Source organism: Anolis carolinensis, chromosome 5 (assembly GCF_035594765.1).
Source record: "Anolis carolinensis isolate JA03-04 chromosome 5, rAnoCar3.1.pri, whole genome shotgun sequence".
NCBI lineage: Eukaryota > Metazoa > Chordata > Lepidosauria > Squamata > Dactyloidae > Anolis > Anolis carolinensis.
In genome coordinates this window covers 49817955-49831122 of record NC_085845.1, presented here as the reverse complement: position 1 = coordinate 49831122, position 13168 = coordinate 49817955, and the positions used below count along the sequence as shown (strand labels likewise).

The window sequence follows — 13168 nt, the reverse complement described above, 5'->3', positions numbered from 1 at the left end:
CAGCCTAGGTATTAACAGAACGAAAGCCAAGGAACAAAAGATACAAAGAATGCAACTAATTGGCAGCAGATTCCTCTCTGCTGCCAGCACTGTGCTTAGAGTAACTTGCGTCGCTCCCACACACACACAGTAGACAGGATCTCCAACACGAGCAATTCAGCCAAGGATTGTAGAAGTAGAGTAGACCAGTTCCGTTCCGTAGATCAAAGCCAGAAGCAGACGTTTGTAGTTTTTCCAAGTCCAAGAAGGGGGGGAAGACAAGCCGTGGTCAGTTCAGTCCGGGTTCTCAAAGCAGGAGATGGCGTCCGTCAGAAAGACGACGGAAGGTCAAGCTAATAAGAGTAAGCACAGGTTTGCACAAACAAATGCCCACACAATCCCTCCCGCCGTCTGACCCTGGATTCCAATCAACTTACGTCTCAGCACAGGAAAGTACACAAGTCTTCAGGGAAGCGTCCCACACACACACGGATCCCAAGCGTTTGCCCAGATTACCTTGCCTGACGCAATTTGCAATTGCTCCCAAGCCCCATTTTATGCCAGTTACAAATCTTCATCACTGTCAGCTGTCCTCCTTAACCCGGGCGTTTCCTCATCACTTTCCTCGTCAGAGCTGGAACACCTCTGACTACGCCCAACAGCATCTCCAGCTGTGGATCCCGTCCCATCCCTCCAGCTAAGCCATGGGTCTAATCCTGAAGGTCCCCATTCATCTTCTGCCCCATCATGGCCAGTGGCCCCCAATTCCTCCCTTACCCGAGTCCAATCCATCTCATCCTCCTCTGAGCTAACCAGCCCCTCCTCCATTCTCTCCGTAAACCCTTCGAAAGATTCTTCGTCAGATGGTGCTGCAAATATGTCTCGCAGTCTTTTTCTCTCTCGCTCCTCGAGAGTATCTGACTCCCGAGGAGTCTTACGCCCACGTCTGTCAGTAACAGAGCCATGAGGCTCAATCATAACACTATCCCCTCTCACAAAGGCCTCCTCCCCCGATGGCGGAGAAGTGGCAGTGATACCCTCCGCTATAGCACCACGACGACTAGAGGTATCAAGTTTCAACAGCGAACGATGAAAGACTGGATGGACCTTTAAACTAGACGGTAAACGCAAACGAAACGCAACGGAAGAAATCTTTTTAACGATAGGAAAGGGACCCAAATACCGAGGCGCAAACTTTCCCCCAGCCTGTTTAATATGTTTGGAAGATAACCACACCAAATCCCCTTCTTCCAACTCCTCCCCTGCCTGCCTGTGGCGGTCAGCCTGAGTCTTCTGCGTTGCCTTAGCTTCCAACAGTAAGCGACGGGCAACATCATGCAATGCAGCCATTTCCGTAGAGCGGTACACAGGGTCCGAAGAGACCACATTGGTCGACGGCGCCACACCTCCCCGTGGGTGAAAACCATAAGTTAGCTCAAACGGCGTATGCTGACTAGATGTGTGCACCGCATTGTTGTAAGCAAATTCCGCCACCGGTAGCCACTTCACCCAAGCCGTGGGTTGATCTAAACAAAAACAACGCAGGTATTGCTCTAAGAGCCCATTAACCCGTTCCGACTGTCCATCCGTTTGCGGATGAAAGGCTGAAGAAACGTTTAACTTAGTCCCCAAACACTCATGGAAGTGTTTCCAAAAGCGTGACACAAATTGCGGAGCCCTATCTGAAATAATCACCTCGGGTGCTCCGTGCAAACGATAGATGTGCTTAGTAAATAGTAGGGCCAACGTAGGAGCCGCCGGAATGGTTGAACAAGGAATAAAATGAGCCAGTTTACTAAATAAATCCACCACCACCCAAATACAAGTATAACCCCCAGACTTAGGCAAATCTGAAATGAAATCCATGGAAATGATTTGCCATGGCCTGTCCGGAACAGGTAAAGACGACAACAACCCTCTAGGGCGCCCAACAGGCGTCTTACTCTGCTGGCAAACGGCGCAGCTGTCACAAAAGCGCAGAATGTCTTGCCGCATCTTTGGCCACCAATAGCTCCTGGTAATGAGCTGCACGGTCTTGAATCTGCCAAAGTGCCCAGCCATGGGTTCGTCATGGTGGGCTCTAATCACCTCCAACCTGAGGGCCCCCACTGGTACGTAGACCTGCCCCCTGCGTACCAATACTCCGTCTTGATCTTGTAGATGCGGCAGTATGGTACGGTTACCTGCTGAGAGCAGCATCAGTTGCTCCTGTGTCCACACATCATCCCTCTGAGCCTCAAGGATCTGGTCATGTAACCCGAGCTCATTATCTACAACACACAGAGAGGCAGTAGGCAAGATGGTCTGACATACAACCTGCTCATTGGTCTTAAACTCCGGCTTGCGGGATAAAGCATCGGCCCGCAAATTTGCCTTCCCCTCTACGAACTGCACCTTGAAGTTAAACCTGGAGAAAAACAAAGCCCATCGGATTTGACGCTGGTTTAACTTCTTTGCTGTTTGCAAGTGCTCTAAATTCTTGTGATCAGATCTGACCACGATCTGGTGCCGTGCCCCTTCAAGCCAGTGCCGCCACACCTCAAACGCCACCTTAATCGCCAACAACTCCTTCTCCCATATGGTATAGTTCTGCTCGAAGGGTGTTAGTTGCCGCGAGTAAAATCCACAGGGACGCAAGGTCCCTGAGGAATCCTTCTGAGACAATACAGCCCCCAACGCGTAGCTAGAAGCGTCCGCTTCTACCACGAACGGTTTGTCAACATCAGGATGGGTTAGTATGTTGTCCGATTGAAAACTAGACTTAAGTTGTAGAAACGCCTCGTGAGCTTCCCGCCCCCACACAAATGGCTGTTTCTTGCGCAGAAGCTGCGTCAAAGGTACCGTGAGCTTTGCAAAATTCGGAATAAACTCCCGGTAGTAATTAGCGAAACCTAAGAACCTTTGTACATCCTTCTTAGTCTTCAGCTCCTGCCATGAGTTGACGGCGTCAACCTTATGTGGGTCCATTTTAAGTTCCCTACCTGACACTACATGACCTAGGAACTCCACTTCAGGCACATGAAAGACGCATTTGGAAGCCTTGGCGAAAAGCCCATTAGCCCGCAGTCGGTGCAAAACCTGCTTGACATGTTGACGATGTTCTTTCTCGTCCTTAGAAAAAATCAAGATATCATCCAAATAAATCACTAAAAATTGGTCAATTAGGTCCCTGAACACATCGTTCATGAACCTCTGGAAGACCGCAGGAGCATTACAAAGCCCAAAAGGCATGACTCGGAACTCGTGGCATCCGAAACACGTGTTAAATGCCGTCTTCCATTCATCCCCTTCCCGTATACGGATTAAGTTATAGGCCCCCCGCAGGTCAAGCTTGGTAAAGACCTTAGCCCCTTGCACCCTTGATAACAGTTCCGAGATTAAAGGGAGCGGGTACCTATCCCGAATGGTGTATTTGTTTAGGATCCGATAGTCGCAGACCAGCCTAAGTTCCCCAGTCTTTTTGGCTACAAAGAATACTGGTGCCGCAGTTGGAGAACTAGATGGGCGAATAAACCCCTTGGCTAAATTTTCATCTAAAAACTCCCGCAAAGCTTGCCTTTCCGGTACAGTCAAGGCATACAGCCTCCCTGCTGGCAGTTTCGCACCTTCTGCCAACTTGATGGCGCAATCATATGGCCTGTGCGGTGGTAATTTGTCCGCTTCTCTTTTACAAAATACATCAGAGAACTCCCCATACTCAGCAGGCACTCCCTCCATATCAGCATGAGTAACGTTTAGAGTGCAACAATCCTGCCTCTTTAAGATCACTTTACGTGTTGCCCAATCCACTTGTGGGTTTACTACAGCTAGCCAATCCATCCCCAGGATCACATCATATCGAGGCAAGCTCGTAATATCCCACACAAACGTTCCCGTTACTCCCTGCACCTCCCACGTTACTGCTGAGGTTTCCTGGTTAACCACCCCAGTCTCCAGCAGTCTCCCATCTGCTCCCTCCACCCACACGTCGCATGCCTTGCGCACTCTAGGAATGCCATGCTTCTTAGCAAACTCAATATCTACATAAGAGACTGTAGCTCCTGAGTCCAGCAGTGCCAGAGTAGAAACAAGTTCCCTTCCCCCAACAGATAATGTAATGGGTACGAAAACATGCTTCCTCCCCTCAGTTGACTGCTTGAGGAGCCCTAGTGCGTTGGACTCACGTCGCACTAGGGCTGGCCTTTTCCCGAAAGCTGGGAAGGTTTCACATTACAATTTTTGGCAAAATGCCCAGCATTCCCACAGTACAAACACAAGCCCAGCTGCCTCCTACGGCTCTTTTCCTCTGTAGACAGTTTTTTAAAGACCCCAAGCTCCATGGGCTCTTCCCCCATCACCACAGGTGCCCTGGTTACATGCATGGGTGGCGCACACATTGCTTTTGAGTGTTTACGAGCCTCGAACCTTGCGTCTAAACGCAGCACCTTAGCTACTAAGGCGTCCCAGCTTTCAGCCGGCTCCAAGCGTGCTAATTCATCCTGGAGCATATCACTTAACCCGGCAGTAAATAAAAGCATGAATGCATTCTCCCCCCAATCCAGCTGGTGGCGATACAGGTTAAACTTATTTAAGTAATCCAAAACAGTCCCCTTTCCCTGTTTCAACCGATACAGAGCCCACCCAGCGTTCTCCGTGCGGAGAGGATCCCCAAAAGTATCAGTTAACAACTTTTTGAAATTATTCAAATTGTCCTTGACTGGGTCATTTCCCAAAATTAAATTAGTGGCCCATTGTCCTGCGGGACCGGTCAACAAACTCAAAATAAAAGCCACCTTGCTAGTGTCAGTAGGAAAAGCATGAGCACTGAGCTGGGAAAAATAAAGCTCCACTTGTGCCAAAAAGGTTGGCAACTTGCACCTGGTTCCGTCAAAGCGTTCAGGAGTCAAAACATGTCCTTTCACAGCAAAAGCTGTTTGGCTTACGGTAAAGGCCGTTTGCAATTGGTCTACTTTGGCTCTTAACTCATCCATCGTCTTCCTGACGGGTTTATTGCTGCAATAAACTTTTTATGGGCGTCAGGCAATCTGTCAAGGACAGAACGCCACAAGATTCAAAGTAACAGAGTTTATTAGATTACAGAACTCAAAAATGCCCGTAAAAACACAAGGGTCAGGCAATTTTTGCCTTTAGGAGCAAAAAGGGGACAAAAGTAAATGTTCAAAAGATAAACCGGATTAAACCGGAGTTTAATCCGGGTAAAAACAAACTGCTTGCTTCAGCCTAGGTATTAACAGAACGAAAGCCAAGGAACAAAAGATACAAAGAATGCAACTAATTGGCAGCAGATTCCTCTCTGCTGCCAGCACTGTGCTTAGAGTAACTTGCGTCGCTCCCACACACACACAGTAGACAGGATCTCCAACACGAGCAATTCAGCCAAGGATTGTAGAAGTAGAGTAGACCAGTTCCGTTCCGTAGATCAAAGCCAGAAGCAGACGTTTGTAGTTTTTCCAAGTCCAAGAAGGGGGGGAAGACAAGCCGTGGTCAGTTCAGTCCGGGTTCTCAAAGCAGGAGATGGCGTCCGTCAGAAAGACGACGGAAGGTCAAGCTAATAAGAGTAAGCACAGGTTTGCACAAACAAATGCCCACACAATCCCTCCCGCCGTCTGACCCTGGATTCCAATCAACTTACGTCTCAGCACAGGAAAGTACACAAGTCTTCAGGGAAGCGTCCCACACACACACGGATCCCAAGCGTTTGCCCAGATTACCTTGCCTGACGCAATTTGCAATTGCTCCCAAGCCCCATTTTATGCCAGTTACAAATCTTCATCACTGTCAGCTGTCCTCCTTAACCCGGGCGTTTCCTCATCACTTTCCTCGTCAGAGCTGGAACACCTCTGACTACGCCCAACAGCATCTCCAGCTGTGGATCCCGTCCCATCCCTCCAGCTAAGCCATGGGTCTAATCCTGAAGGTCCCCATTCATCTTCTGCCCCATCATGGCCAGTGGCCCCCAATTCCTCCCTTACCCGAGTCCAATCCATCTCATCCTCCTCTGAGCTAACCAGCCCCTCCTCCATTCTCTCCGTAAACCCTTCGAAAGATTCTTCGTCAGATGGTGCTGCAAATATGTCTCGCAGTCTTTTTCTCTCTCGCTCCTCGAGAGTATCTGACTCCCGAGGAGTCTTACGCCCACGTCTGTCAGTAACAGAGCCATGAGGCTCAATCATAACAGTAGCACTTCAAGCAGGCATCACCAGTCCTTTAGCTTCAGTTAACTGTTACTTTGATCAAATAATAAGATTGAAGGAAGTGTTTTGAAATAGCATTTTACATCATACAGCGAATATATTTAGTTTGTGGTAAGAAATTTTTCCCTCCAATCCTTCCTCCACATCTTATGGCAGGTCTTCATGAGGACTCTTCTTGAGATGAGTATAGTAGTAATACTCTAAGCCAGAGCTTTTCAAAGATTTCATGTTGGTGATGCACTTTTTAGACATGCATCACTTCACGACACAGCAATTCAGTTTTACTAGCAAGCTGGAGGTTAAATCAACTCCTTGTATGAAATAAAGACACATACATAAATTGTAATAATACAATGTTTGGAGACACAACACATCTCATGAAAACTTTTCATCTATTTTCAATATATATGATTTATTGGTTACTTCCCATAGACTCACAGGTTTCTCCTTAAGTTTACGCAGCACATCTACACACTGAAGCCGACACACTAATATGTCATGACACACAATTTGGAAACCTCTGTTCTAGGCTTTTTAAAATGTAAAAATACTTGTATTAACAGGTATTGTCCAATTCTATCCCTTAGTCTTTCAGGATTACTGCTGTTTTGGTTGATTGGCTCCCAACGTTTGCTCAACCTTCACTGGCAAGACCAAAGCTATCAGCTGTATCATGTATCTAAACTGTTTTGTAGGCTCAAGGCTGGCTGAGGCATGTTATGTGTATGGAAGGGGAAGCACATACACTCACTGTAACAGGAGTTCAAGATAGAGGATGTTATGGTACTGTAGGAGGTGATGACTTCAGCTGAAGGAATGACAACTGAACATTTTTCCTTCCAGATTGATTTCTACCCCCAGTGATTTTGTTGGCTTTTGCAATCCTCGCTACTTCACAGCCATGCTAATTAACAAATGCCTGTTTGACCAGTAGGAAGTGACATACTCTCATTGACTGAACTATAGAATATCATATTGTTTTGGCATATGCAATAACAAGAACTATTTGGGAAATGGGGAAGCAGTTTAGGGTTAGGAAAATAGCACCAGGCTGGCATGTTCTAGTTTTTAGTGTTTTTAGGATCAGGCTTGACTAAAAAGCTGGAAGGTAGCAATTGGTGTCTAGAAATTCTGGTCATGTACCTAGCAAGTTTTGAATGTTCTTGGAAAGAGGAGACAGAGCAGTGGTTCTGTTGAGTGGAATGCCCCAATGCAGTTTTACTCTTTTTCTAGAACTGGTAAAAGTGGTCTCAAGGAACTGGTGGCTTTGAAAAGATTTCACTGGGCGTGCTTGTCAGCTGTGGCTCAGGATTTCATATCCATTATGTAAACCATTGCCTTGTCCTGACTAATTTTTCACCCACTGACATATAGAGAAATCTGGTTTTGATTTACAGATAACCTAATACTCTGCAAAAGTAGGAGATCACATGTAATGACTCGCATAAGTGGGTGGATCTGGATGATTTTTCAGAGGTTTCTGGAAGTTTTTCTTGAAAATTCAGTTGAGAGCCAGGTCTCTGCTTTGAATAAAAAGATGCCCCATGATGCTGGAACAATTGCTGCTAAATTCCAGTTATAAAATCAATGTACTCAATAGCCTTTGTCTTTTCATTTGTCATTGGTTTGATGGAGTTGGAGATGAGGTGGAACTATTGTGTTCTTATAAATGTTGTTTGGATTCATTTTAGTTTGTACAACTTGGCAATTTCAACAGTCTATTTGGCATTGACATTTGGACTTTGGGAATGGTCAGTTCCTTCCTGAGAAATTATGTGGACCTCAGTAGTTTGAAAGCTGGAGTGGTGAGGTTATCCATGAAAATCTGAAACACTATTTTTGATTTCTGTTAAAATTAAGATCTTGAACACTATTTTGAACTCTGGAAAATGTTACATTCATATTTTCCACAGTTGTGAAATTCACTTCTAGTATGAGGTTAACAGCTCCCCTTGTTGCATGCTTCTGAGAGGGCTTAAAGAACATTTTTATTTGCTATAACTCTCCCGGTTTTTATTGGATTGTTAGTTGTTTTAAATAAATTTGTTTATTGGTTTCTGGATTGGAGATTTCAACTTTGTTTTAGCAATGGTTTATATTAAATTTTTATTACATTGGAGGTTATTGTTTGTGTTTTCTGGAAGCTGCTTTGGAAGAATTGTTTACCCTTATAAAATATTCTAATAAATAAATGAATGAAGATAGCTTTGAGTTGGATTGTGGAATTGTTTGTTGGTTTCGTTCTGTTTTCCAAATAACACTGAATTCTGAATCACGATTCAGATTTTATTTAGTGTATTCCTATGTTGAAACTGGTTGCAGGGCTTTTAAAACCCTCAAAATATTGTTACCTATACAATATGGTAAGTCCTATACTTACCAATGTAAGTAACATTACTGAAGGATCTTTAATGCATTGCTTTAAAATATTCTGCCAATCAGTAAAAAGAGATTCTGAATCTAGCAATTAAATTGTTATGTGCTAGGTTTTGAAGTCTCAAACATTAAAGGTGCTCTTAACTGTTATATGTATTAAGTGTTGTTATTGGTAGTTTTATTTATTTAATTTTGCTTGTTAATGCTTTGTTAATATTAAGAAGATACATGGAGATCCGTTTTGTGGGTCATAAAATAGGCTAAAAAGAAAATTGATTTGCCATGATGTCAACATAGTGTTGGAATATTACCAAATTTTATTTTAAATGTGAAGACCTTTAAAAAACTCTTGAAAAGAGTAGTCATTTTAAGGTTTCGAACAATTAGCATATAAATGAGTAATCTTAACTCGTCCAAAGCTACTTTTATGCAGCATGTGCATATGACTCTTAATAGAGTAAATTATCTGCTATCATGTTAGGCAAGCTGACTTAAACAGATTATCTTCCACTGTTTTTAATAGTTTAAATTAGCTCTTAAAGGTAATTTGAATGAACAGGTGTCCATGCAAATATTGACATGATGCATAGAAGCATGCGTTTCTAATAAAGGTTTTCTTTATTGAATAATTCTGTTAAACTTAAAATGTTTGATTTAAATAATATCTGGGCAACAGTCAGGGGTTGTTTTTCATTTTAAAAATGTTTTTTCATTAAGTCTCTGTGTTTGGAAGCTTTTAGTTTTGCAGAGTATAGTGTTAATATTGATAAAATATGCTAAATATTAAGTACCTTGTCATTATATATTTGTCTTCTTTAGTTTGTCTTACTATTGTTGAAGAAAACAAAAGTGCCACAGTTCACACTCCAAGTTCATCTTGAAACTAGCTTCTCTTTTTCAACACTTGAAGAGAGAAAGGTATAGGGCTTTCTCTTACTTGGAGCCTATGCAACCACTTCTATTGTATTTAATAGAGTTACTCTAAAAAGGCTTTAGAAGACTCCATAGCAGTCCTCCCTAGCTTTTTTTTTCCTACTTGTGTTCCATTTGTGAAAGTTGTCTTCCTTTTGATGTGTTTCTTCCTAGTTGCCAACACAAAACTTTCACTTTCTTCATCTTCTGCCTCGTTGATTGAAAAATAAGCTTGGCTTATAATTAGATTGATGTTTTTCCCATGAAACCATATTGATATTATTCAGTCAGACTTTGCCTTATGTCCCATGACTACTTTTGTCATATCTCTCCTCACTATTAATGCCAATCCATCTCTTCTTTGATTTGTAATCATGTGATGGAAAATATCCCATACCAGCCTCATAGCAAGTATGGCTATAGTTATGTTTTGCATTCTTTTCCTTTAAAAAAATACTTTAGCTTTCCCTGATCCATGCTGCTTACATTACATAGTCTTACTATTTATGTGCTAAGCTTCAGACTTTCCTTTCACCTCTGAACATCATAGCTGAACATGCTTTTCACTTGTACCCATCCTCTTCCCCTGTAACTGGTTGAGTACCTTTCAACCTAAGTGTTTCTCCTTCTGGCACAATTTGTTGTTTCTGTTTTGGATCATTTTCACCATAGAGATTTTGAGGTAAATGTCTTTAGAGTACCATAGTAGTTATGGCCAAATAGTAGTAAAAGGTATTCACAGGTAGCACAATAGTAGCATTTTAACTAACAAGAGTTAACTAAAATGCTACTGTTTATGTCTCAGAGAGCTCCTTTACCTGTATCACCTCCCACTACTACTATTGCCAGTAGCTTTGTGTGATGACTCATGGGCCTTGTAGTCCTGTTCCTAGTACTATTGTGGCAGCCGAAGAGGAAAACATGGGGTTTTCGCCGGTTCAGCAAGAGCCGGAGTCTCTTCACCTGCAGGATGTTGATGTTTGCCCTCAAGAATTCAGCCAAACAGGCCTTGGGCAGAACTCCCCCCCGTTTCCCAGGAGGGAAAATTATTCTAAAGATAGGGGAGTCAGGGAGGCTAATCGGAGAAGCCTGAGAATCGCTGCCAAACAAATGGCTGATTAGGTCTGCTTCCCTTGGGAAATTCTAAGGAGTCATGCATCTGGACAGAGTTGGGTTTCGCTTCTCGTTCTCTAGGGAAAGAGTTCTGTTGGCGGGAAAACGAGACCCAATATAGGTGTTTGGCGCGAGGGATTCTTTGCGGAGTCAATTGATCAGCTTGAGGAGAGAGATCGTGTGTGGACTTCGTAATCCCAGTTCCTTGCTTCCCGGATCAAGCTTCAAGCCTTGCCCTGTCTCACGGTTTTACCACGGACTCTGTTTCATGCTTCATGTTTGCCTCGTCTTCAGTCACGGATCTAGCCAAGAATCAAGTTTATTTCCAGCCTTGTTGTCAAGCTTCATTGGACTTTAAAGACTCTGTTATTTCCCCACACTATTGCTTGGCAAAGTGTGTGTTTCGGTCAAGTGGATTAAAACTTTGAACTCTAATATCTTATATTGGACAATACATTTCTGGACTATATTTGACCTCATCTGAAAGGTCTGCTTCTGAACTATATTCTTCACTTGTTTTTATTGATTTTATATATTTCTTTAATAAAGATATTAGATAGAGACTGGCCTCTGTGTAAGGTTATTGGTACTCTGCAGCCAGGGTCCTGACACTTTGCCATGCCAGCTAATTTTGTTCAGTGCTTTGGTGATCACCCAAATGTTGAAGTACAACACTTACAAAATAGTGAACATCTTGACAATCCATCCTTATGCTGTCATCTGTTTTCATATTATGCAAATCAACTACAAAGCAAACAGTACATTTGACCTCTCTTTCCAGTTGCCATGCAACACCAGTTTAAATTATGGGTAAAGGTCAGATCATCAGACAGACATTTGCAGAGCAGTATCAGCCATTACAATATTACTGTCAACATGAAGATTGGACAGCACATGAATCCTATACAAAGTTGCCTAAAATTTTATCATCATCATCATTACTTGAGACAGTTATATTTAAGTTAGTTATTCCCCAATCCCTTTGTAGTATCTCCCTCTCTGGTTTCATTTTTCTAGCATTTTCTTGGTTATAACTTTAAAGATGGGACCTCTGTGTACTGTCATCTGTTTCTTGCTGCTGTTTTGCTGTCAAGTCAGCTTTGATGTATGGTGACCCTACCAAGGTCTTGGCAAAATCAGGGCTGTGTCTTTCCTGTTTCTGAATCAATCAGTCTGTAATTTGGTTCTTTACCTTTTTCTACTGTCTTCTTCTTCGTAGAACATTTTTACAGTGAGTTTTGTCATCTCATATGTCCAAAATATGATGGAAAGCCCCTCCCCCTCCCTTTTGGCTTCTAGTGAGAATTCAGGCTTAGCCTGCTCTCCGGCTCATTTTACATGACAGACCATGATAGCCAAAGAACTATCCTTCAGCACCACATTTTGAATGTGGTGATTCATTGCCTAGGAATGAAATATTTCAAACCAGCTTTTCTGTCTGTAACCATTCTTCACTCCAGCTTTTACACTCATCCATAGAAATTAGAAATACTATGACATGAATTATTCTAACTTTGGTGTTGAATGTTATTTCTTTACACTTCAGGAACTTATCTAGTTCCAGCATAGCAGTCCTCTCAAGTCTTAGCCATCTTCGAATTTCTGCACAACAATATCCAATTTGATTTATGATTAAGTCAAGATATAGGAAATCTTTGTCTTCACCATTCACTATTAATCCATATAAATTATCTGTGACCATTATTTTTATTTTGTTAATGGTCATCTGTAACCCTGGTTTTGCACTTTCTTCGTTGATGTTCATCATAAGTCATTCTAAGTCTTTTCTATTGTCTGCTAATAATAATTTCCTGAGTTTTCACATCTCTTTCCTCCTGATCTATTCTTGTTCTTCCCCATGATGAGCTCTGAAAAAAAGTGAAAAAAGTTTTCCCCTTATCAATGGGAAATAAATCTTTTTTTCCAGTAATTTTAGGGCACTCTGTTACTCTAAAGATGTTAGCAACAAGATCTTTATTGCCATGTCATTCTATAAACCCATCTTCACAACCTGGCGTTTTTCACCTGTATATAGTAAATGTTTTTCTTGTAAAATATTTCCTTGTAATAACAGTGTCCCTGTGAATGCAATGGCCCAATAGTTATTACAATATCTAGTGTGATTAAATACAATATTTAATATGAAGAACAATTTTAACCAACATTTATTTATTTCGTGTCAAAAGCATTGCATAACAAATACATTTTAAAAATGATGAAAAAAATAGAGGAAATCACAAAACAACTAAATAGTTTTAGACCAAAAGCAGGCAACAGCAACCGCATTGTCCGTAGCTTTAAGCAACTCCTCCTCTATACATGAGGTAGGACATTGTGGGCAAGCATACATATGCGGAGTAGTTTGTTCTTCTCCACAGTCACACAAGGTGGAGGATTCCTCCAGGTAGTGCCACCTCTCCAAGTTGTCTTTAGATCTGCCCACTCCGCTTCTGAGTCTGTTCAGGGACTTCCAAGTTGCCCATTCTTGGTTTGCCCCAGGAGGAAGACCCTCGTGGGGGGCCATCCAGTTGGAATTGCCAGGTTTAGCTGCCCAGAGGGACACCCTTGCTGCTGCTGGAGGAACATCAAGAGGA

General features: G+C 42.7%; 1 protein-coding gene across 4 annotated transcripts in view; it reads left to right on the top strand.

Moving 5' to 3' along the window:
• The window catches only part of fbxw7 (F-box and WD repeat domain containing 7), a 165380-nt gene that overhangs the window by 127654 nt on the left and 24558 nt on the right, over positions 1-13168 (top strand). Inside the window, exon 6 of one of the 4 annotated variants that reach the window (XM_062981079.1) lies at positions 10656-12278. The exons of the other annotated variants lie outside the window; for them this stretch is intronic. Coding sequence (XP_062837149.1) covers positions 10656-10769 — 114 coding nt within the window. The 3' untranslated portion in view covers positions 10770-12278. Of the gene's footprint in view, positions 1-10655; positions 12279-13168 lie in introns of those variants that run through there. 4 annotated transcript variants of the gene reach the window in all.